This window comes from Ursus maritimus, unplaced genomic scaffold (genome assembly GCF_017311325.1).
Source record: "Ursus maritimus isolate PB19 unplaced genomic scaffold, ASM1731132v1 scaffold_34, whole genome shotgun sequence".
Classification (NCBI taxonomy): domain Eukaryota; kingdom Metazoa; phylum Chordata; class Mammalia; order Carnivora; family Ursidae; genus Ursus; species Ursus maritimus.
The window spans coordinates 15,270,132-15,292,160 of NW_024426008.1; the positions used below are offsets into that span (position 1 = coordinate 15,270,132).

At 38.5% G+C, this 22,029-nt stretch overlaps 1 protein-coding gene across 1 annotated transcript in view; it reads right to left on the reverse strand.

Moving 5' to 3' along the window:
• Positions 1 to 22,029, reverse strand: part of TMC1 (transmembrane channel like 1) — a 135,700-nt gene that overhangs the window by 59,904 nt on the left and 53,767 nt on the right. Inside the window, exons 6-8 of the mRNA XM_040620241.1 lie at positions 10,894 to 10,984; positions 9,079 to 9,160; positions 1,430 to 1,536 (exon numbers count right to left, since the gene is read on the reverse strand). Of these exons, the coding sequence (XP_040476175.1) occupies positions 1,430 to 1,536; positions 9,079 to 9,160; positions 10,894 to 10,984 (280 nt within the window). The remainder of the gene's footprint in view (positions 1 to 1,429; positions 1,537 to 9,078; positions 9,161 to 10,893; positions 10,985 to 22,029) is intronic.

Sequence of the window (22,029 nt, forward strand, 5' to 3'; positions counted from 1 at the left end):
GGGGCGATAGACGAGCAAGTGCAGCTGATAAAACTCCACAAAGACCCTGAGTCTGACACTAAGGGGCATCCTAATAGTCAATGAAGGAGCTTCAGGGTTCCTTAGAGAGAGGAGCAGAAAGAAAGCTGGGGTTAATTTCAAATCGATGACATGCATTCTGCCGCATCGCCTGAAAGTCCTCACTTGAGAGATGATGCTAATGGACTTCCGATCTGGGTCCACTGTCTCCCAGGAGCCAGAGAGCCATAGACCCTCCCGAATTATCTCAGGGATTGTAAAACTAATGGATTAGGTCGCAAAATCTTGGGCCGGAGGTTACAGTCATGGCCCTAGACCCAGAACAGCATAAAAAACCTTACTCTGAGCTTTTGGTTAAGCCCAATAAGCAACTGTTTCCACAGTTCTAAACGGGGAAAGAAAACTCTTCTATTGTCCGCCTCATAAATTTGTTGTGAGGCTCAGTAAGTAAAAGAAATGAAAGTGTTTTTGCACTGTTAAAAGCTAAAGCTTGTCGTGAATGTAAGGAATTATTAGGATTATTATGCCTGTGGGGAGGCTTGATACAGAAACTGGCCCTGATTCAAAACCATGGGGATAACAAGTCCCTCAAAACACTTAGGTTTGGTTGTGGGGGGGCAATGCTGTTCTGAACAATGGTACCCGGAAAGATCCTTTGTAGTGTAAGTAAAGCCTAACCTGACTTTTGTATAAGTAAGCATCCCATGGTCAGAGTCCTTTAACGTCTTAGGGATAAAGGCTCCAACCTCAGTCTTGCTTCTTGGCCTTAGCTGATGGGACTCTTCCCCCGCCTCCCCTCATCAGCTCAGGGCTTTGCCTTCTTCAATCCAGAAGCACTATCTGTTTTCCTCTCCTCTCTGACCTTGAGCCTAAAAGACCCCACCCCACTGTGTATGCGTACATGTGCATGGGGGGCAGGGGGATGGTCTGGGTTATCTTACTTTACATCCAGAAAAAATTTCCTCACTGTGTGTTTCTTCAGATAGAAAAGCTAGATGTCCTGACTTGCTTGCACTAAGAAGCATTTCTTTCAAAGCAAACGTGGAAGAATAAATAAATATAATTCACAAGGTGTCAAAGCCTTCCTTTTGAACAATTAATGTTTGAGCACAGGGACCACCTTGGGAATCTGATAGAAGCCGTGAACCCTTCCACATAAAAATGTACATTTAAACATACACATGACATTTTATATATGATTTCAGGAGGCTCGTGTACCCTTCGGAGCAAGGATTAGGATCTTTGGCCCATGGGCACCATTTTGAAGATTAACCTTGTTGCAGGTACTGTGACACCAAGGGTGGATATCGCCAGTTAATCGTGCTATTCTTTAGAAAATAAATTTTCTAGGACAGTGATCACATGAGAAACTTGTTTCAGCTGTTTTGTAAACTGGAAGTCAGATTCTTACCTCTGGCAACATGATGAGGCTGAATGTCAGGATGAAGAGAACCATGTTTACTCCATACATCCATCTCAAGAAGAGGAAGTATGAGGCCACGGATGAGCCAAACTGACCTATCAAGAAGAAAATGAAAAGGTTGTAAGGCAAATCAGAACCAAACGAAACAAAAGCCGTGTCTTGGTGCTTTCAAAAACAAATCTGCTCATCGCAACACGTTGGTCCTTTCCACACTGACAGTCTCCAGCATTCTGTTTCTATCCAGGAAGAGGAAATGTTATTGGTAATGGAAGTGCTCTCCACTACGCAGATCCAGTTGTGTAGAGTGACTGTGACCTACGCCTTCAGAGCGCGTCCAAGGGAGAGCGGCCTGGGCCTTAGCAGCTAGGGTTGCTAGTAGAAGAGCCCATTTTATTCCCGGAGTTGATAAGTTAATCATGTGAAGTGAGTGAATACGGTAAAGTGGTTAGCGCAGTACCTGGCCGGTAGTTAGCTACCATTATCATTATAATCACTGCTCTTCTGCCTCCTTCCTCTCAGGCAACAATGCCCTCCTCAGAAGCCTTTCCCATGACCTTTAGGGACAGCTAGCCTGCAGACCATCCTGTTAGGTTCTCTGTCTGCATCGTTGGCATTTTCTTGGTACTGCCTAGAAGCTGAAGTTCATCCGCTCACTCTTCATGTATTTATAAAGTATCTTCTGTCAGCAATTACCTTAGATGTGAAACACAATGTCACAGACAGCGTTGTTGTCTTAATACAACTTACATTTTAGTGAGGTATGGAAACAACAGAGAGGCAGGAATTTTAAAAATAAATAAATAAATAAAATATATGTATTTATCATATATGCTATATTCTATTATATATCATATATGTATGTACAGTATGTGTCATATTCTATATCGTATATATTATATGTATAGTCATATACATTGTATAATATCTGTATATTGTGTATATCATATATGCATGTAGCATATATATGATAGGTATGTATTATCTATGATATGTAAAATGACATATGATTACATTATTATATCAATTATATGTATGTAATCATTATAGCCAGATAGGTCCTAGAGAGGGGAAGGTAAAATACTGAGAGGATGGCTTTCGATAAGCTTGTTGAGGAAAGTACATCAGAGAGGGTAACGTTCAAGCAGATGGCTGAAGTTGAAGAGGCAGCAAACGCCCAGGCTGGGGAAGAGCAGCTCAAGCGGAGGAAAGAGCGAGAACATATATCTGGAGGCAGGCGAGAGCTCAGGACAATTAAGGAACAAAACGAAGGACTGTGTGGTCAGAGCCCAATGAACAAAGGAAAGCAGTGACAGATGACAATGAAGAGACAAGCCAAACCACACTGTGTAGGGCCTCCCAAGGACAGGTAAAAAGTGAGATTTTATTTTAAATGTGTTGAGAAAGTTGCCAACAGATGTTAAGCAGAAGGATTGGGGGGTGGGAGGTAGACTGTGACCTTCAAAATGTGTTCAGCTTTGGGAAATGATTTGGGGGGGCAGGCAAGAAGGTGCCAGCAACATGCACGTGCCCCAGTGGAAAGTGATCTGTCCAAATCGTATTTACTGGGAAAAAAAATTTAAAAAAACAAAAACAAAAACATCATCATAAATCAGAGAATGGAAGAGGAAGAAAGAACAGGAATTTGGAGTCTCCGGTTGAGATTTCAGTGATTTACAAAAGCCAAACTGTCTTTGATTATCACTCAAAGTTCAACATCAGGTTGCTAGTTTTCTTCCCAATTCCCAATTTCCCTTTGCAGTTGACCAAGAAGAAATGATAAACATCTGCAGCCACCCACCTCATCAGGCCCCTTTTCCTGACTCATGCAGCAAAACACCTGCCCGGACCAATGGCTTTCTTGGCCCTCTGGCTCTGCAGCATTAGCGGTAGGGAAGCATGATTGCAGAAGGAAGAAGGCTCAGGTGAGCAAATTCCAGTCTCTTAGTAGGAAGATGAGGCTGAGACCACACGAGAGCCATGCTTCTGTTTCTGAAACCTAGTCTAGTCTTCAGGAGCCACCTTGCCTTTTCCCGTAACACCGTGACAATTTTTATAGAAACTTAAAAAAAAAAAAAAGTCAGCATCTAAATGGACATTTTGAAAAAAATCAATTATTTTCAAGTCTGGGTATTTGGATTCATTTCACTTTGCAGAGAAAGGCAGAGTTCTACTGGATTTCTACAAGCGTGTGGTTTTGATAAACATGCCCACAGGTGCTGTAACCAGATGCACGCACGGGTCCATCTGCAGAAAGGCTCCGCAGATCTGCCCCTCCCAGGACATCTGATCATGCACCTGGCTCCCAGAGATTTCAGATCATTTCATGGTTCTTATCTATGTTCTCTGGTAACAACTGCCCAAGGACCGCCTTAGCCAGGTTCACTTGTCATGTTTTATTGAAGGCAGTCGACTTCCTGCTTGCTAGTCATTACAGTTACCCATTAAATGGAGAAGGAACTTTGTCTCTGGGTATCTGAACAAGCTTTTTCCCTGACACACACACAGGAGATCCTCTGGTTTAGAGTCCCAAGCACAGGATGCTGACTCATCCTTTCCTCCTTCCCTGTCCCTCCTACCAACCTTCCCTCCCTTTCTCAATCCCTCCCTTCCTTCCCTCCTTCCTTTCCTACATTCCTTCTTACGGTTGTGCTCTTCTCATTAGCACCCAGGGCCTGCCCTCTTTCAGCCCCCATACACAACCCCTAGCAAATGAATTTCTTAAATTGAGTACAGAGTGTAAATATACCTAAAGGCAAAAAAGAGGAGCAAATTATAATGTTTCAGAAAGTATCCCCTCCCCCATATATAATCCATATTCATTATGGATGAAATACACTTTAGACTCCAAAGCTTTCAGGCTCCATTTTTTCACAACTATTTTATTGTTAGTAGGGAAGTAACCATTAAGCATCCCCCCTCCTTCCTTCCTTCCTTTCTTTCTTTCTTTCTTTCTTTCTTTCTTTCTTTCTTTCTTTCTCTCTTTTTTTTTTTTACAGAATCCTAAGTCTAAAGGAAATGAATTTCAGGAAAACAGATTTCATTAAAAGTAGTGGTTGTACAAAAGACCCAGACACAGGTCAAAGAGACCAAGAAATCCAGAAGACATTGTTCCTTCTACAGAACTCCTACCAATGGCAGAGGGCAGAGAACAGTAACAAAAGAAAGATTGTAAAGGAAAGAACACGAATCAACTGGTTGGCATCCAAGCTCCATAAGACCTTCCCCTGTCTCAACACAAAAATAAAGGAGAAATCTTCCCCCTGCACATCCATTTATCCCAGTAGTTCTATCTGATCAGAGGTAGATGGCTAAATCTGGCATTGACTAAGAAGACAAACCCTCCTATATGTAGCTAAGAGATCATAATTAAAAAGAATAGTCATTCCATGTGCTTAGTCTCTTAGATAAAATTGTTTACTCTTGTAAAAAACAGAAATGGGTAGTAGTAGTAGTAATAACAATAACAACAACAACAATAATAATAGCTGACATATCTTGCTGGTCAATTATGCATACTGTAAACTTCGCCAGCATCAACTCATTTTATTTTGTCTAGAACCCAATAAGGTTAAGTGTTATTAGTCCCACTGTGTGGATGGGGAACCACAGCATTTGACCGAACCAAGACTTGATGAATAATAGCAATAGCTAACATTTAATGAATTTTGTTTCAGGCACCTATTTTGATCTTGTGTATTAATTCCTTTAGTCATCATGGAATTCCTGCAAGAAGAGAACTCCTATATTCTCACTTTACAGAGACTTAAGCCCATGGGTTACACAGCTAGTAAATGATGGAACCAGGGTTACAGAGGGAGTTATGTAGTAACAGGTAGTAAATGATGGAGCCAGAGTTCTAAACTAGGCAGCCTTGATCTGTAGGTGTTTGACTCTAAATCCAGATCTCTCTTAACCACACTGCTATATTTCTACTCAAGTAGAATCATAATTACACTATTTTAAAAAAACTTATAATATATGGAATAAATAAGCCGTGAATGTTTATGTTTGAAAAAATATAGGCAATATGCACAAATCAGCTAAGGCCATTCACATTCACAAACTGGGCTGGTGCCCAGAAGTGACCAAAGCTTTTTTTCTTTAATCTGACTAATAAATTCTGTTTCCATAATGAATTATTAATATAGTAAAACAGAGTCCTTGGTACGTATTCAAGTGAGGCCTTTTAAGCTTATGCAATATTCTTGTTGCTGAATTTTCTTGCATTTATTTTGAATTAAGGTTAAAGTTTCACCTCTCCCTCTGGTTATTTATTATTAAGGCAAAGTAATTTGTAGTCTGTCATCATGTATAATTTCCTCTTGAACAGATGGGTAATAAGACAGGCAGACAAATATGAGCATTTCTAAATGGGAAAAGACCAATTAAATCACCTGCTGTATGAGCACAGTATAAATACCATCTTGTTAGGCTAGGACATGAAGCATAGTTTCTTTCGAACTGGTCTAGGGGAATTAAATGTGGCAAATTTGATTTGCATTTTCTGCAGCTCTTAGGCCAGTAGAGAAACATGAGGTTTAAACTCTGTTTTTAGGGTAGTTTATCTGCAGATCTTTCCAGTCCGAAAAATAGCTCACTCACACCTTATTTTGACACCTTACTTGATTATTAGGAAGAAATAGATTTCAATTCTGAGAAAGACTTGTAATCTCCAGCTTGAAGGACATACCATGATTTAATCCATGGTTTTGATAATAATTCTGGAGTCACAATGGATATAGATTATATTTCCAGGGAGTACAAATACACAGCTTTTTCAGCAAAATGCATAATGTAATGCAGTTAATAAGGTGCATCCTTGTGGGTAATCCTGGGATTTTTAGCATGGCCTCTTCACAAGGCTGGCATGACAGTAAAATTCCACAGCATCCCCACGTGATGTAGAATTTCACAGCATCGCTTTGTGGCAGGAATGATCAAATCTATTTTTGATGTGAAAAAAAAAATTGGGGAGCCCTCAAGTGGGTACCTGGTCTGCACTAGCAAAGGGATCCAGGCCCTACTGGAATCAGGATGGAAACAGCATGAGTTTTAAACTTGATTTAAGTTCCCCTCTCGATTCTGCCAATTATTCGACAGAGTGTTATGGAAACTCAGAGAAGGCTGGTAATTTGGGATTCCTTTAAAACCACACTTACAAAAATACTTGTTCAGTATTATCTAGAGATGGAGCAGAGAATGAGGGCAAATGGATTAGAAAGACTTTGGAATGGAGCTTAGCTGCTCCTGTTTTAAACATGCCTCTGACCACAATCTGAAATTTCTTCATGATTTAAATGCTTATATTTTATGACCTGTCTTCCCCACCCACATGCATATTAATACAATTGGATGTAAGATTAAGCCTTGCCTGTCTTTGTCAGCACTGCATGCCCAGTGCCTGGAAACAGGCCTAATAACAGCAGGCACTCAGTGAGTATTTGCTCAATTAATCAGTCCAGTCAAGTTTATTTTGAAGACTAAATGAAGTATTACATGTTAGATTATTCTGACTTTCAAAAGGAATACAATAATATTTCCGAAACTTCTGTAAGATTAAATGGTCATTTCTGTAAGAGAAAAGCATTGGTATTATTTTACCATATGAAATATGTATTTTATAAATAGGGTACATGTTTAATCTGCTTTTTTCTAAGAAGAACTGGCAGAGAAGGTAAATAATGCAGGCCTCTCTTGCTGTAAGTCTGTTTTTCATTTAACTGTTTCAATTATTTATCACTCAAAAGTATAAAGAACTTCATCTGCTTACATATAAACTTATAAATCATAGAATGTTGAGTTGGAAATTGCCTTGTATAGGAACCAGTTAAACCTCAAATTTGAGGGTGCTCCAAATGTGGAAACAGAGGGCCTAGATATAAAAGGATTAGCCATACTATAGAGCTGGTCAGGGACAAAAGGACCACAACCTTTAGAAAACTGATTCCATGTTCCATTTCTTTTCCAATTTCCATTCCTGTGTGAAATTTCTGGCAAGAAAAATAATTCCATGTGTTTCTATCCTACTTAAGATGGGGTATTGCAACACAAGTGGATATGACATTATTATTGAGACAAGCTAGAACCTGCTGGAACCTAGTGAACCTTCCAAATAAATGATTTGCAAATGTACATATTTTAACTCTCATTATTAACAAATGTCTTGGGCTACATCTCATGACTGATCAAGATTCAACCCTATCATCTCACAGATGAATAGACTGAAGCCCAGAGGGATTAAATGACCGCCTCAGAGTTGAACAGCAAATCTGCACCAAAGCAAGAACCAAATCCAGAGTTCTTTCCACATAAATTGTATCAAGACCTTAATGTTCCAAATGGCCTCTCAAAGTACCACATTTGAGCTGCACACTTGAAACTTAAGGATTCCATGGTGTCTGTTCTTTTCTGATGGGTCTAAATTCCTTTTCCCATTTCCTAGAATGGTAGACGTTTGAAGAACGTCTACTGTTTAATTTTTTTCAACACATATTTATTAAGATCAAGCAAATTCTAGGTCTGGTGATCCAGGAGTAAACCAAACCAAACCTCTGCTTTCGTGTCTACCGGAAGAAACAAATACAAAATAAAATAAAATGGAATTATATTTAAAAACTAAATTAAAAATACAGTATTTTAGATAGCAAATGTTAAGGAGGAAAAGAAAGCAATGATAGAGTGGTACAGGAATCCGTGGGAGGAAGTGCAATTAATTAGCTGATGTATTTTTAATTCATTGCCACTTGATAATGAGAGACAGAGGACTGAGGATAGGCACTCCTAAAACATGCCCAATCATGTCCGTGAAATATCCATCAACTGTGTTATCTCCCTATGGAGCCTCCATTTTAATTATGCAAAGTCACATTTAACCAGCAGGAAAACCTGCCTCTCGATCTGAAAAGTCAGGGAGGAAAACCAGGTCCTTGTCAAAACTCTTAGAAACAAAATATGGCAAGATTGTGCTCAAAATTGTTTGAAATATTATCCCTTTTTCTTTATATTCTTTATTATTATATTCTACATATATATTAAAAATTATTTATTACACTCACGATATTTTAAAAATTTTACTTGCCTTATTCTAAGCCGAGAGCACTGTTCTAAATAGGCTTTTGATGGAGTATATTCTCCTGACTTCTCTGTACCCTAGGAATACTGTATCAAAGGCACAATATGATATTCACATAGCAAGTTCCTGGATGATGATTACTTATTCTACTTCAGATCTGAAAATGAGGCTTTAAGATTTCTTCATTCTTTTTAGACATTGTTCATTTTGATTATTAACTCTCACAAGAATATATATTTTCAATGTCATATTCATTGCCAGCATAAAATCGCTGCCTTCCCAGGGATATATATGACTCAGTGTCATTGGGCATAATATTGACTTCCCTGTATAGGAGAGAAAAGGTCAGCATGAGAATATTTTGGTCTAAGGTAGGAAGGGAGAGTGGGGTCTCCAGTGCTGTGATTGGTAAGTGCTTGCAAATTTTCACAGTAAGCAAAGAGAATGAAAAAATGGTTATTTTTGTTTGTTCGTTTTCTTGTTTTTAATCTTTCCAATACTATAGAAACTGAGAAAGGCATCTGATAAGATCCTTCCCATCTACTGAGATCTCATGAGCACTTACTTTCAATTGCCTTGATTTTATTTTCCCATGGGACGCAAGCGGCTTTGAAGTTTTCAAAATCACGAAGAAATTTTGCCCATTTCTGAAAAGAAAGCCAGATACAACAGTAAAACCCAGCCTCTTGTTTGCCAAGATGTTTATCCTCCAACCCCATCCAAAACATCACAAGACAATGAGCTTGGAAAGATTTTTCTGGTGCCACATAAGGCTTTCTGTAAAAAGGAAGAACAGTAGGTTTTACTAGCCTCCCTGGTCCCCACCCACCCCCACACCAATTCAATTAAAAAAACTCTTATGGATCCCCTGTTTTATAGCAAATATGTTGAGAAAGATCTGTTTATTCTGCCAGACAATAAGGGAGCAGAGACTGAGTTAGCACCTAATATTAGGCAATCAGCAAATTGTGGGTGTTTAATTAAATACTCATTGCATGAAGAAATTGATGAAATATAAATAAAACATAGCTCCTGCCTTGAAGGGTTTCTGGGTCTACTAGAGTAAACAGAACACAACAAGTAACTTCAATACAGGATAGCAAGTGTTCTGATGTTGGACACTTTTTATTCTGGTACAAGTAGAGCAGCTAATTTAATGAAAAGGCATGGTATCATAGAAAAGGGAAGAAGAAAAAGAATCACACATTAGTTTTTACAAAAGACCTTCCTTCCATTTTATTCCACAATGTTGGGCCATCCATGGTCAAGAGGACCACAAGGGCTATATGGAAGAATGGGAATGGGGCAGATAACTTTGTGTTAAGTGCACATTAGGCTGGGATCATGTGTGAGATGGACAGGCATGTAGGGCCCAAATAACAGTATGAGACAAGTCTGAAGTTCAAAAGATTACCCAAATTAGAAACAACCCAAATGTCCATCTACAAGAGAATGGATGAATATTCCTCCTACGATGGAATACAACACATTGATAAAAATGAACTACAGTTGCCCCAACATGAATGTATCTCATGACTATAATATTGCATCAAAGAAGCCAGAAACAAAAGTATAAATACTATATGATTCTATTCATTTAAATTATAAAAACAGACAAAATTAATCCCTGATATATATCATAAATCTTTCTATCTCTATTTCACATTTAAGATTTGTGAATTTTATTCACAAAATGCCATCTGTATGGAAATGCATTTAGCTGACAAGTGGTATAACAATTGTAAAGAGGGGATAATAATGCCTACATACCTACTTTGCTTTGAGAATTAAATATGATAACTTTATAGAAGGATTCAGTTCAGTGCTTGAGATATAGTAAATACTAAATAAATGTTAGTTTCTTTTCTGTCTTTTCCAAGCATCTATGTGTATATTGGTATATTATTTGTTTTTTTCTCATGTTCTTATTCAATTTATAGTTGATGTTTCTGATTAGAGAAGAGCTATTTGGCCCTAAAACTTGTACACATTTTGAGAAAGAAACTTTAACCCAGAAGCCCCCTTCAATACCAGGGAATGAAAATGAAAGGGGCACAGTCTTTGCCATTTAGGAGTGAGAAAATCACACAAGTAAGTCTTTTGCCATAAATCAATGTTTTTCAACTTATTTTTCATTTTAACTACTTTAAATAGTTTTGGGGGGCTTTTTTGTTTCTTTGTTTTCTGAATCAGGCCCTGTCCCAAATTTTAATACTGTAGATATACTGTGTATGTACTGCATGTGTATACATGCTTCGTACATAGAAAATGTAAGATGTTTTCCCTCTCCCATAACAACCAATTTTCTCCTCCTTGGAATCAATATGGCTGCCATTGAGAATGCATGGCATCAAGCACACTGATTTGTGAAAATGCTTACCTTGGCCATCATCATCTTAAATGCAAACCACCGCTTTCCTTTCCCTTTCCCAAGGGCTCCTTCATTTTCACTCACAAATTTCTTTGCTTCCCTGAGAAAATAAAACAAAATAAGGGGGGGGAGGGAGTATAGATTGAGAATCAGAATAGAGATAGTGGACATTTCATTTGATTAGGTTTGCAGCCTTATTTCTTCTAGATCCTTAGCACATGAGTTTAAGCTCGATTTCAAGCTCAGGACTTGTAATAGATTTTTAAGATTTATTATTATTATTTTTTAAGATTTTATTTATTTGACGCAGAAAGACACAGCGAGAGAGGGAACACAAGCAGGAGGAGAGGCAGGGGGAGAAGCAGGCTTCTTGTTGAGCCTGATGCGGGGCTCCATCCCAGGACCCTGGGATCATGACCTGAGCTGAAGGCAGACGCTTAATGACTGAGCCACCCAGGTGCCCCGATGTTAAAGCTTTTTAATTCTGGTCAGGAAGAATAAGATATTTTATTCTCACTTATTACTATTAATCAAAAAGCAAGGAATTTATGCTAAGTGTCAAAACAGAGAATGCTAGTTCTTTTCATTTCTACCATCTATAAAATTGAATCTAAAGCTGACTTCAGATTCTGGCAGTCAGGATGTTTATTTTAAAATATTCTCTTTTATTCTTTTTAAGGATTACTTAAAAAAGAATAAGTCAAAGAGTTTAGGACAAACTGACATAGAACACATTTTACTGACCTCGTATTTAATCTCATAAAACCAATTATGACAGGGAATCATATTATGTGCAGCAAATGGGGTTGAGGGAAGAAGGGAAAGGAAAGGAATACTTTTAGCTTCACATTTCAAAAGGGCCTCATATATAAACTTTAACATTATTCCCAAATAGTTACACATTTACAGTAGTCACATTAGTGTCTTTGTATGTGTGTAGAAAAGCATCAACTCACCAAAATGGTTAATGTTAAATATACTGCAGTTTCGTAACTTTGGCCAATTTTGCTACTGTTGTGTGTTTGACATGCGAAACGAATTTTAAAAACAGAGGTGGCCCAGGCTTGTCTTGACCTTTTAGGGGCCCAGGCTTGTCTTGACCTTTTAGGGCCCTTTTAGGGGCCGCAGTGCCCAAAGAACCCAAATCTGGACAGCTGCAACATTGTCAGTTGGATGGTCCCTGGAATGTGTGATTTTATAGAATAAGACCCTTCAACATGTGACTATAAATAAGCTTATTAACATACAAAGTAAATTTTGAAAAAATGAAGTCAGTGAAGGATTTTTTTTTTTTTTGGTAAGGTATTCCTTAGTGACAGTGCTAAACTCATGATTTTATAATACTCAGTGATCAAAACTCAACATGCACCTGCTGACTTAGCCAGTAACTCCACAGTGATGTCTGCTTCCTCACCTGCACCTGTGCACTCACCCATATTCTGCCATAAAAACACAAGTGCAATGGAGTAGATTCTCTTCAGTCATCCAACAAACCGCCCAAATGAGGTCCTTGATGGCAGGGACAGTATCTTGTCCTTTTGTATCCCCCACAGCACTGACCACTACCTCGAGCAGAGGAGGTGCTTAATAAACTTAAACCTTCTGGAAGTGGAGCTGAGCAGCATAACTTGAGATACATACAGACAGGGGAGTATCCAACAATTGTATTTTCCACATTAATTAATGCTCCAAAGCAAAGTCCTTCCTAAACTTTGGGATTGCACCCTTCTACATGAGTCTTCTCAGAAGCTTAATAGGACAGGGGACCCTTGGGTGGCTCAGTCGGTTGTATCTGCCCTTGGCTCAGGTCATGATCCCAGAGTCCCAGGATCAAGCCTAGCATCTGGCTCCCTGCTCAGAGGGGAATCTGCTTCTCCTTCTGACCCTCACCCCTTTCATGCTCTCTCTCTCTCTCTCACTCTCTCAAATAAATAAATAAAATCTTTAAAAAAAAGAGAGAAAGAAAGAAAGAGAAAGGAAGGAAGGAAGGAAGAAAAGTAAAAAAAGAAACTTACTAGAGCAGACCCCTGGAAATGGGAAGGGTTACTAGACTGGCCATGTCGTCAAATGCCCTGACATATGACATGACCTCTGAGCTATGAAGATTAATTTGAAAATGGCTCCTAAAACATTCTACACACTCTAAAATGTTTAATGAAGCCACATGAAAAAGTATAAACTGAGTTCTCATGGCTGGGTTTCCCCATCCATGCAATCAAGAAAACATGCCCCATTTAAGCATTAACATTATGTTCTAGAGATGATACAGTAAGAACGAGCATGGCACCTCACAGACATTTATAAAATGTGGAACTAAACTAAGCTTGACTCTAACTTAAATTCTAACCCAACCTCTGTGATTTGTCTCTGTGACCTTGCCGGTGCTTTTGACCCTCTCTGTACACATGTTCAGGAGGGTCTTGTTTCTCAGAGGAAAGCATGCGTGCCCAGAACTCACACACACATTACCACGATCTGCACAGTTTCCCTCGGTCACTTCGTGGCCTTTAACAGATCAGGATTCCCCACAAACAAACCAGGGGGTGGGCAACGGATTCCCTGCTTGCCCAGTGGTAGCAAGAAGAAGGTAAGATCATAAGTGTGGAAGTGTTAGAGGGATTATTACACAGTGGCTTCTCTTGTTAACAGTTGTTTCAGAACTGAAAACCTGCTCTAACATGATTGATGCATTACAGAACAATTTAAGCATAACACAAATTTCATGTAAAATGTTGCTGCCATTTTATACCCATCTTTGTCAATGTGTTGCTGATAATATTTCTGAGTATTATTCCCCTAGCCACAGCTTTCCTATAAGCCTGTGGTTTTCATTGCCCTATTTTGCACAGTGTGGTGGGTTTTAGGAACCCATACATGGTGTTACAGCAGAACTGGCCATAATTCAATTATCTGGCATCAAGAATGTTGAAATTCGTACGACCAAGTATACACAGGAATCATCACATCACTCTATTCTAATAAACACGTATAAATAGAGAATCAAACATTCATCCTAGTAGTAAAGTCAAAATGTTTTTCAAAAGTAAAGTGCCTACTTTATGGACATGTTTGCTACTCTAAACACTTAACAGATAATTTAAAAGACGCTCAGTTTGGTTTTTGAGAGTTACATAGCTTTCTAGATGAGTGGCCAATTAGAAAACATGACTGCTCTGAACAGCCATAAGTGTAAAGAAATAGGTATTCTACTTCATATTTCTGACAAGATTTTTAATTTTGTGAACTGATGGTTATGTTATAGGATCATTAAACTAGCAAGATTTAAGACAGAGAGAGAGGGAAGTCAGGGTTATAACCAAATTAAAATCACCACAAAATTAATCATAAATTCATTCTTCAAAAGACCTCCCCCAAGTTTCATACCAGAAGGATCCCTGAAGAGTCATTCTGGCTCCTTCTGCTCCCCATTGCCCACCCTTGCCAAAGTAAGTGTAGGACTCAACTCATCAGAAGTCTAGGGGGTGATGTGAAAACAAAGCCAGGGGTTATGGGGTGAGTAGAGAATAATTTGTTAGCAATTTAGGAGATTCTTGACCTCCTAATAGGATGCTCTCAGGATATAAGGAAGCACTCTAGCAGCTTGCTGGCCTAGAAGGGACATCGGATGGGAAGAAACTGGTGACTCAGTGAGAGAACATCTCTTAACACTATTTTCCAGGCTAACCTTTTCGATGAGTTGCAAGATTTCAGGGAGAAAGTAAAGAAAAAAAATCTAGTACCTCCCAATCCCATCCTCTCCAATAACAGATTTCTTAACCAGAGGACAACATCTTTCATTGTGCTATTAGAAACAAGATACAAAAAGAAACTATGCAGTATGGAGATGAGAACTGATATTTATCACATTAGCATGCCCATTACAGATACCAGAATCCAAGAAAATAAAGAGCAGAGCCTTTGAAAACTCAAAAAGCAAGAAAACGTCTGTGTTTTTCCTATAGGTAATTCATCTTCCTACCCATTTGTACATATCCAGATAATTTAAAGAGATTTTTTTTTTTGCACACATAAAATGAATAAGATTTTGTGGATAAACTTTGACTATCCATTGGCTTCAAACCATCCAAATGTCTGACTGAAAAAATGTGTGTCATTCCCTTGAATTGCATTCAACAGAAGTTGCCTGCCAAGACTGTAATCCAGTCTCCAGGTCGTAGAGCTCAAACCAGCCCTGGTACAGTATGCACGGCTCCCTGCACTGTAACCCCAGACCCAGGGATAAATAATTGAGTGAGATCTATTTAATGGCAATAATACCTGGCCTCATAATTCATTTATCCACCCCTTGTGTTGGTAATTAGAATAATAAGGTTTCATGGGCTTTCGAGAAAGCTTTCACAGTTAGTTGAAGGAGCGCACTTTGGCCTAACTTACAAAATAGATAATTTACCCACAACACAGGATACAGGTCTGATTACACAGGGGAGTCAGGATATGCTATGCTGTCTTTGACACATTCTCATCCCAGGAAACATGTTCCTTCTGTGGGTTAGGTTAAGATGACTCTTCTTTCCTCTTGTTTTCAGTTGGATAGTATGATTAGGCAACCAATGTATTGCTTGAGAAAGGAAAGACATTTCAAAACTGGTCTTTAAGTCAACTGTAATCAAAACTGGTACTCAGGAACACTTCCCAGTAAAAGAGATCAGAAGAATGAGAAGTCTTTTCTTAGTAAACACTGTTGTTTAAAAAAAAAAAAAAAAAAGGACCAATTTAAATTGACTCAAAGTCAGGGGGTGCCTGGGTAGCGCAGTCGTTAGGCGTCTGCCTTCAGCTCAGGGCATGATCCTGGCGTTCTGGGATCGAGTCCCACATCGGGCTCCTCCACTGGGAGCCTGCTTCTTCCTCTCCCACTCCCCCTGCTTGTGTTCCCTCTCTCGCTGGCTGTCTATCTCTGTCAAATAAATAAATAAATAATCTTAAAAAATAAAAATAAGAAAAATAAAGTGACTCAAAGTCAGAACTCTGACTTTTCCTAAAATAGTACCAAGTAATTGAAAGGAAGTTACAGAGGTTGGAAACTATGCTCATTCATGCACAGAGATTGGAAATAAGGACTATAGGCCGCCTAGATAATAGAACTCCATAACTAGACGGGTAGCGTTGTTTAAAATCATTCTAATACTGGAAGTGATGATTCAAAACCCCTGTTATTTTCCTAAAGGAGATGCTGGTGGCAGTGGTGGTAATGGTTGCAAGATAAGTTGCATCATCTATGAAATGGAGATACTAATAGCTCTGTCATAAGGTTGTCCTGTGTTTTATGGGAAATAATGCATGCAATACGTTTAGTCATAACACATGTAACATGTCCACAGCAAGCAATAAGAGCACTATAAATAGGAACTATTATTAATAGCAATAGTACTAATAGTGCTGACTTCAATTTTTATGCCTGAGTCTCCAAATTACAAAGTTGAGAAAGGACAAGATATTTCCAGGCAAAACTGCTCAGAAAGCCAGCCCATTTCCCATCAGATGATGAGATGTGGGAAGTGTGGGAACTGTTCTTGCCACTAAATGAGAGGGAGAGGTTCAGACCCACATTTGAGACCTGACGTTCTTGGGCCCCGATGTCTGGCTTCAGAAGACCCAGTGATGGCTCAGCCTGAGAGGACGAAGGGGTGAATTCTAGCCTGAGTCCGGCTTCAGCTGGGCTGTGCTGCTACAGAGAGCTCAGGTCAGCTGGGGTGTCTCTGTGCTAAGAGGCAAAAAGGGATCTCTCTTTCTTGAATACGACTACATTCCATTCAATTCTATGATCTGTGTCTTATCATTGAGACATGGGTTTGAATCTTGCCTCTGTCACACACTAGCTGTGTGCTCTTGGAAGAATTACGAGACTTATGGATTCTAACTAAGCATTCTCACCTATGAAATGTGATTGGCAGCAGTAATGGTGGCATCAGCTAACATATACTGAATGCTTGCCATCTACTGGGCACTATTTATGCCCATCATCTCATTTAATTGCTACAAAATCCAGCAAGGTGGCGACTACTATTATCCCCATCTCAGAGATGAGAAACTGAGGATTAGATTCATGAAATCAGGATCTAAGCCTACCCAAAGAAAAAGTGTCCCAGCTTGGCTGGGATTCGAGCTCAGCGTTCCCTCTTTCCCCTGAATAACATCATTATCTACCTCGTTCGAGCTCAGTGCTCCCACTTTCCCCTGAATAACATCATTATCTACCTCATGTGATTGGCACAAGGACACATAAAAATAGGGAGGACATGGTACACTTGGCCATTTTTTCTAAGCATTTATTGAGTGTGTTTACTCTTAGCAATGTGTTAAGTGCTTTGAAAGAAATAAAAGAAACACGGATTCCTTTCTGAAGTTTAAACACCATTAAGAAAAATGAGATATAGGCCCATAAAATTGTTATATAACAGTGTTCGATAGCCTTAAAGTGAAAAGGGAGAGGACACTGGAGGCCTGAAAGCTTGTTGAAGATATAGATGAGAGAAGAGTTAAACTGGGCATCGAAGCACCGATAGAATTCAAGTAGGCAGAGAAAGGCATTCTAGGCATCTGTTTGTAGGAATTTTTCTGACAAAGGAGGTAATTTCCACCATGGAGCACATAGACAAGCTCATGTTCTTAGATAGACTTACATTCAGCTCTTCACAAGGCCATTGACAGGGCTTGGCAGACAGACCACGCTGATTTTGCTTGGTTCATGTTCATTTGACTCAAACACATGCAATAAATTCTGAATACTGTAAACAGATGGATTTACAAGGCGTTGCCTCAGAATGAGAGAGGCCATCCTGCTTTGGAAGACTGTGTAAAATGATTCTGCACAATACCCATGTGTTCCTGTTTCTACCCTATGCTAAACATTTCTAAGTACTATGGAATATGTTTTCAAAATGCTGTGTTGTGATATTTAGAAGAACTAAAAAAGAGCTTTAGTTTTCTGTTGAAACAGTGTGTTCTGCCTTTTGATCCATGAGTGGGTAAGAAATTTCAAATGATGGCAGTTCAGCAAGCTCTGCAAATAATCAAGACTACCTAGTGAACTTGACTGCTTGCCACATGGCAAGCTCAGATCTGGAGGTCTGTTCTGAGCACTTGGCAACACAGCTTAGGTGAGGTCACCCACAGAGCATTCTATGCTCCTACGTGAACTGGGCTTTCTACCCAGTTGACTTGAAGTTGTACTATTTCACTGTTTTCTTGCATAGCCTCCCTTCTAAACTTTCCTAATGCTTGTGACCAAGCATTGGTCAAGAAACACTATAATAGGATACGCATAAAATGAAATATTAATTCATCCAGACAGTTGTGTCTTTATGTAGATATCCCAGTACGTATGGGTATGTATATGTGAAATAACATGGACATATATATATACATAAACATATATATGTAAATTCATGCATGTATACAGTCAACGCCTAAGTAACAACTATTTGAAAGAAGTGATGTAGAGTACTTAAAATTTATAATTTTCAGGATTGTAGAAAGAAATTTTAGACGCATTATATTGAATGTATAAAATTATTCCCCTTTCTTCCTCCCATCTAATTTGTCATGATCTTCTAATATAATGTTCTCCAAACATTTACTGTAGTAGATGCATTTTAATAACACTTAACCACTTTTATTCTACAGCAACAAGCTTATTTAAATCCTCCAAAGTAATATTCCACTTGCTATTCCTTGGTCATATACATAAAAACATCCTCAAAAATGCCTTCATGGGGCACCTGGGTGGCTCAGTTGGTTAAGTGTCCACCTTTGGCTCAGGTCATGATCTCAGGGCCCTGGAATCGAACCCCACATGGTTGGGCTCCCTGCTCAACAAGGAGCCTGCTTCTCCCTTTCCCCGTGCCCCTCCCCCTGCTCATGTTCTCTCTCTCTCTAATGAATAAATTAAAATCTTTTTAAAGAAATGCCTTCATTATTCTCTTATTATAAACCCAATAAAGTAAAGGGTTACTTTCAGAATTCATACCTTACCCAAGCTCTGGATGACACTTCCCCTAAACAAAAAAGACACATTTCTCAAATTAACCGTATTCTGTGCTTATCATGTATACATTTGCTTTCTTTTTACTGTTAATGTATTATGTCAAATATATTTAAAAGCATTTCTAGATAATTGTAAGTGGTAATTAGTGAATTTCTCTTCTTAATCACCTTTCAAAGATAATACATCTATGGGTAGTCTAATAACAAGTTGTGAAAATTAGCTATCAACAGTAGCTGACATTCTAAAGAATGCAAGTTAGGTAAATTGCTATTTATCAAAAGTGGTTGGAGGGTAGGATACTCTGGCAACATGGGAAAACTGATTCAGTGTGTCTGAAGTTAAGAAGATGATAGTAACCACATTTTATCTCTCTAGAAGGAAGCTCTAGAACTTTCTTTTGTCTAATATTTACTGTTTATTATAATTATTATTATGTTACAGTATGCTGTAAAAAAATCCCTGTTTATTTGAATTTTGAGATTATTTAAATTCTGGATAAGCAGATATTTCTAAAAGGTGATGAATAAGATTGATTGTCAAGAGTCTTGTGAGCAACCCTGAATATTAGCATATTTTAGACCCATTTTCCAATGACCATTAATTACCCTTCCATCAAGCATCTGGGCAGAATCTCAGGCTGATTTAATGAGATGGGTGTTTGGGATTTTGAGGTCAGCACAAGAGCCATAAATGCCTTTACAACTCTATAAAAGAGATAGGAGCTGGAGCCCAGTGGGCCACCTGAAAAGTTTGCAAAACCAAGGTGAAGAATAGAATATCTCCAGGTAACTCTGGTAAATGGTACATGGTAGATAGGAGAGATTAAGTAAATCATGAAAGAAATAAAGAAGAACTTTTGGTAGGCAAAAGTATATGTATCCCCAGTGTTTCAGAGCTGACTTCCTTAGCAACTGAAAACGTTTCAAGTCTCAAGAAAAAAAAACACAATTTTCTCATGTGATTCCTATTGGCATCCTTTAAAGGGAGATTTCAAAATATTATTTGAAGAACATTATTAAAATTACCTATAGTGATTTTTCTAACCACCCACAATAGCACAGCAAATACTAACAAGCTAAATCCAAAAAGGAAGAATTGTCAGGAACACTGTTCTTATTTAATAGGAAAGATTACTTCTTACACAATGAAAATGATGAGAGGCAATTGGGACAGGTAAACTCAAATATGAATGATGGTCAGAAGAGATTTCTGATCCCAACCAAGACTTGATTATTCTTAAATTTAAAAAAATTTCCTCTTTAAGATGAATTTTAAAAGGAGAAAAAAGAGAGATAAACAAAATCAGACTTTTTTAAAAATTTGACTCTTAAATATAGAGAACAAACTGGTGGTTGCCAAAGGGGCAGTGGGAGGGAGATGGGTGAAATAGATAAAGGAGGTTAAGAGCTCACTTATTGTGATAAGCATTGAGCAATGTATAGAACTGTTGAATCATATTGTACACCTGAAACTAATTTGGCACCGTATATTAACTATACTTCAATGAGAGAAAGAGAAGAGCAGAATAGGAGGTGAAGAGAGAAATATTAAAACTCTGTGCATACTCACAGATTTGGGAGAAAATTCTAGAATACAAAATGAAAGACATTTAGCAGGGTGTTAAAATAAACACTAGAATAAGAGGTTACCAGGAATCCTGAAATTAACAGAATAACGCCTGTCTTTCTCAGAGGGAGCTCTAATTCAAGCATTTCATTGTTTGTTACAGATTGAATAAAGAAAATACATTATAGCATGACAAACAGTTCTTTCTTTAGCCTCTGCTCTCAATTGCTCCAGATTGAGGCCCCCCTAACATAAACTTAGTTAATCAAGGGCATTCTTAGATCCCCCTACGAGGTGCTGAGGGATCAGCCACTGATTGTTGAATTTTCAGGGATTTTGTAAGCTGATTCTTAAACTGTTAATACCTTGAAATTGATCATAGTGGGAGTATTTACACCATGGAAATTGGCAAATGCTACAAATCAAAGCTTTCCACCAGCACATTCTTGCCTTTTATTCACAATTTCATGCAGACCCTTAAAAGGCTCTATCATATTAATGATTCTCTTGCCTTGGCAATGAGTGTCCCATGACAAAAGAAACCACCATTAATACTGCCACCCACACAGGAGACAGTAATTGGATTTTTCTGATATACACAGCACTACGTTAGGCTCTGCAGAACCAGAGCTGTGAGACACCTTTCACATTGTGAGGAGCTCACAATCTATTCTGAAGAGAAGGAGATTTACATACAATTTTTAAAATGTAATATAATGCAGCATACCAGCAGAGTCAAACAAATGATAGAGAAAGTCTAATTGAGCTCTATTTTTATAGTAGTTGGCAGAGAAAGGACCTCAGAGGAGAGACGATAATTCACAGAGGAGGTAGAACTGGAAGCACAGGAAGAAGAATAGCAGGAAAGTGGAGAAGATACTCAAAGGAAGTGAGAATGTCTAGAGAAAATTACAAAATGATAAACATTTAGCAGGGTGTTAAAATAAACACTAGAATAAGACATTACCAGGAATCCTGAATTAAAAGAATAATGCCTCATTTCCCTGGAAAACATGGTTCAGATGAGAAATGGTATGGCACAGCAGAGAACACATGAGGTTGTGGGGATGGAGAAATCTGGATTTGATCTTTACCTTGATGGTTACTAGCTATTTGAGACTACTTTACCTCTGTCAGTCTCAGCTTTCTCATCTGTAAAATGGTGATAACTTTCTGTATTCAAGGTACTTACAAGGATTAAAAAAGTTAATGTGTGTAGCATCTCCTGGCCCAGGATCTGGTACATAGTAGACTCTTAAAAAAAAATTGAAGATCATACCGTCCACCTCCAAACCTCATGGTTATCGTCATCAGTAACTCATGATTTGGAAAAGAAGCTGGACTTCAGAGTGTGAATTCAGATTGTAGAGCTCATTGATTTGTTGAGCAAAAGCTTGTAAACTTTGTTAATTACTGGGGAGAGACTGAAGACCTTGAACACAGGAATGACATGTTCAAAGTGGTATTTTTAAAGACCACCCTGGCTATAGGGCATGAACACTGTCTTTGGAGTAATACAGACTTGAGTTCTGCTATGTTCAGTTTGCTGAATTATTTGAGACCATTCCATTATG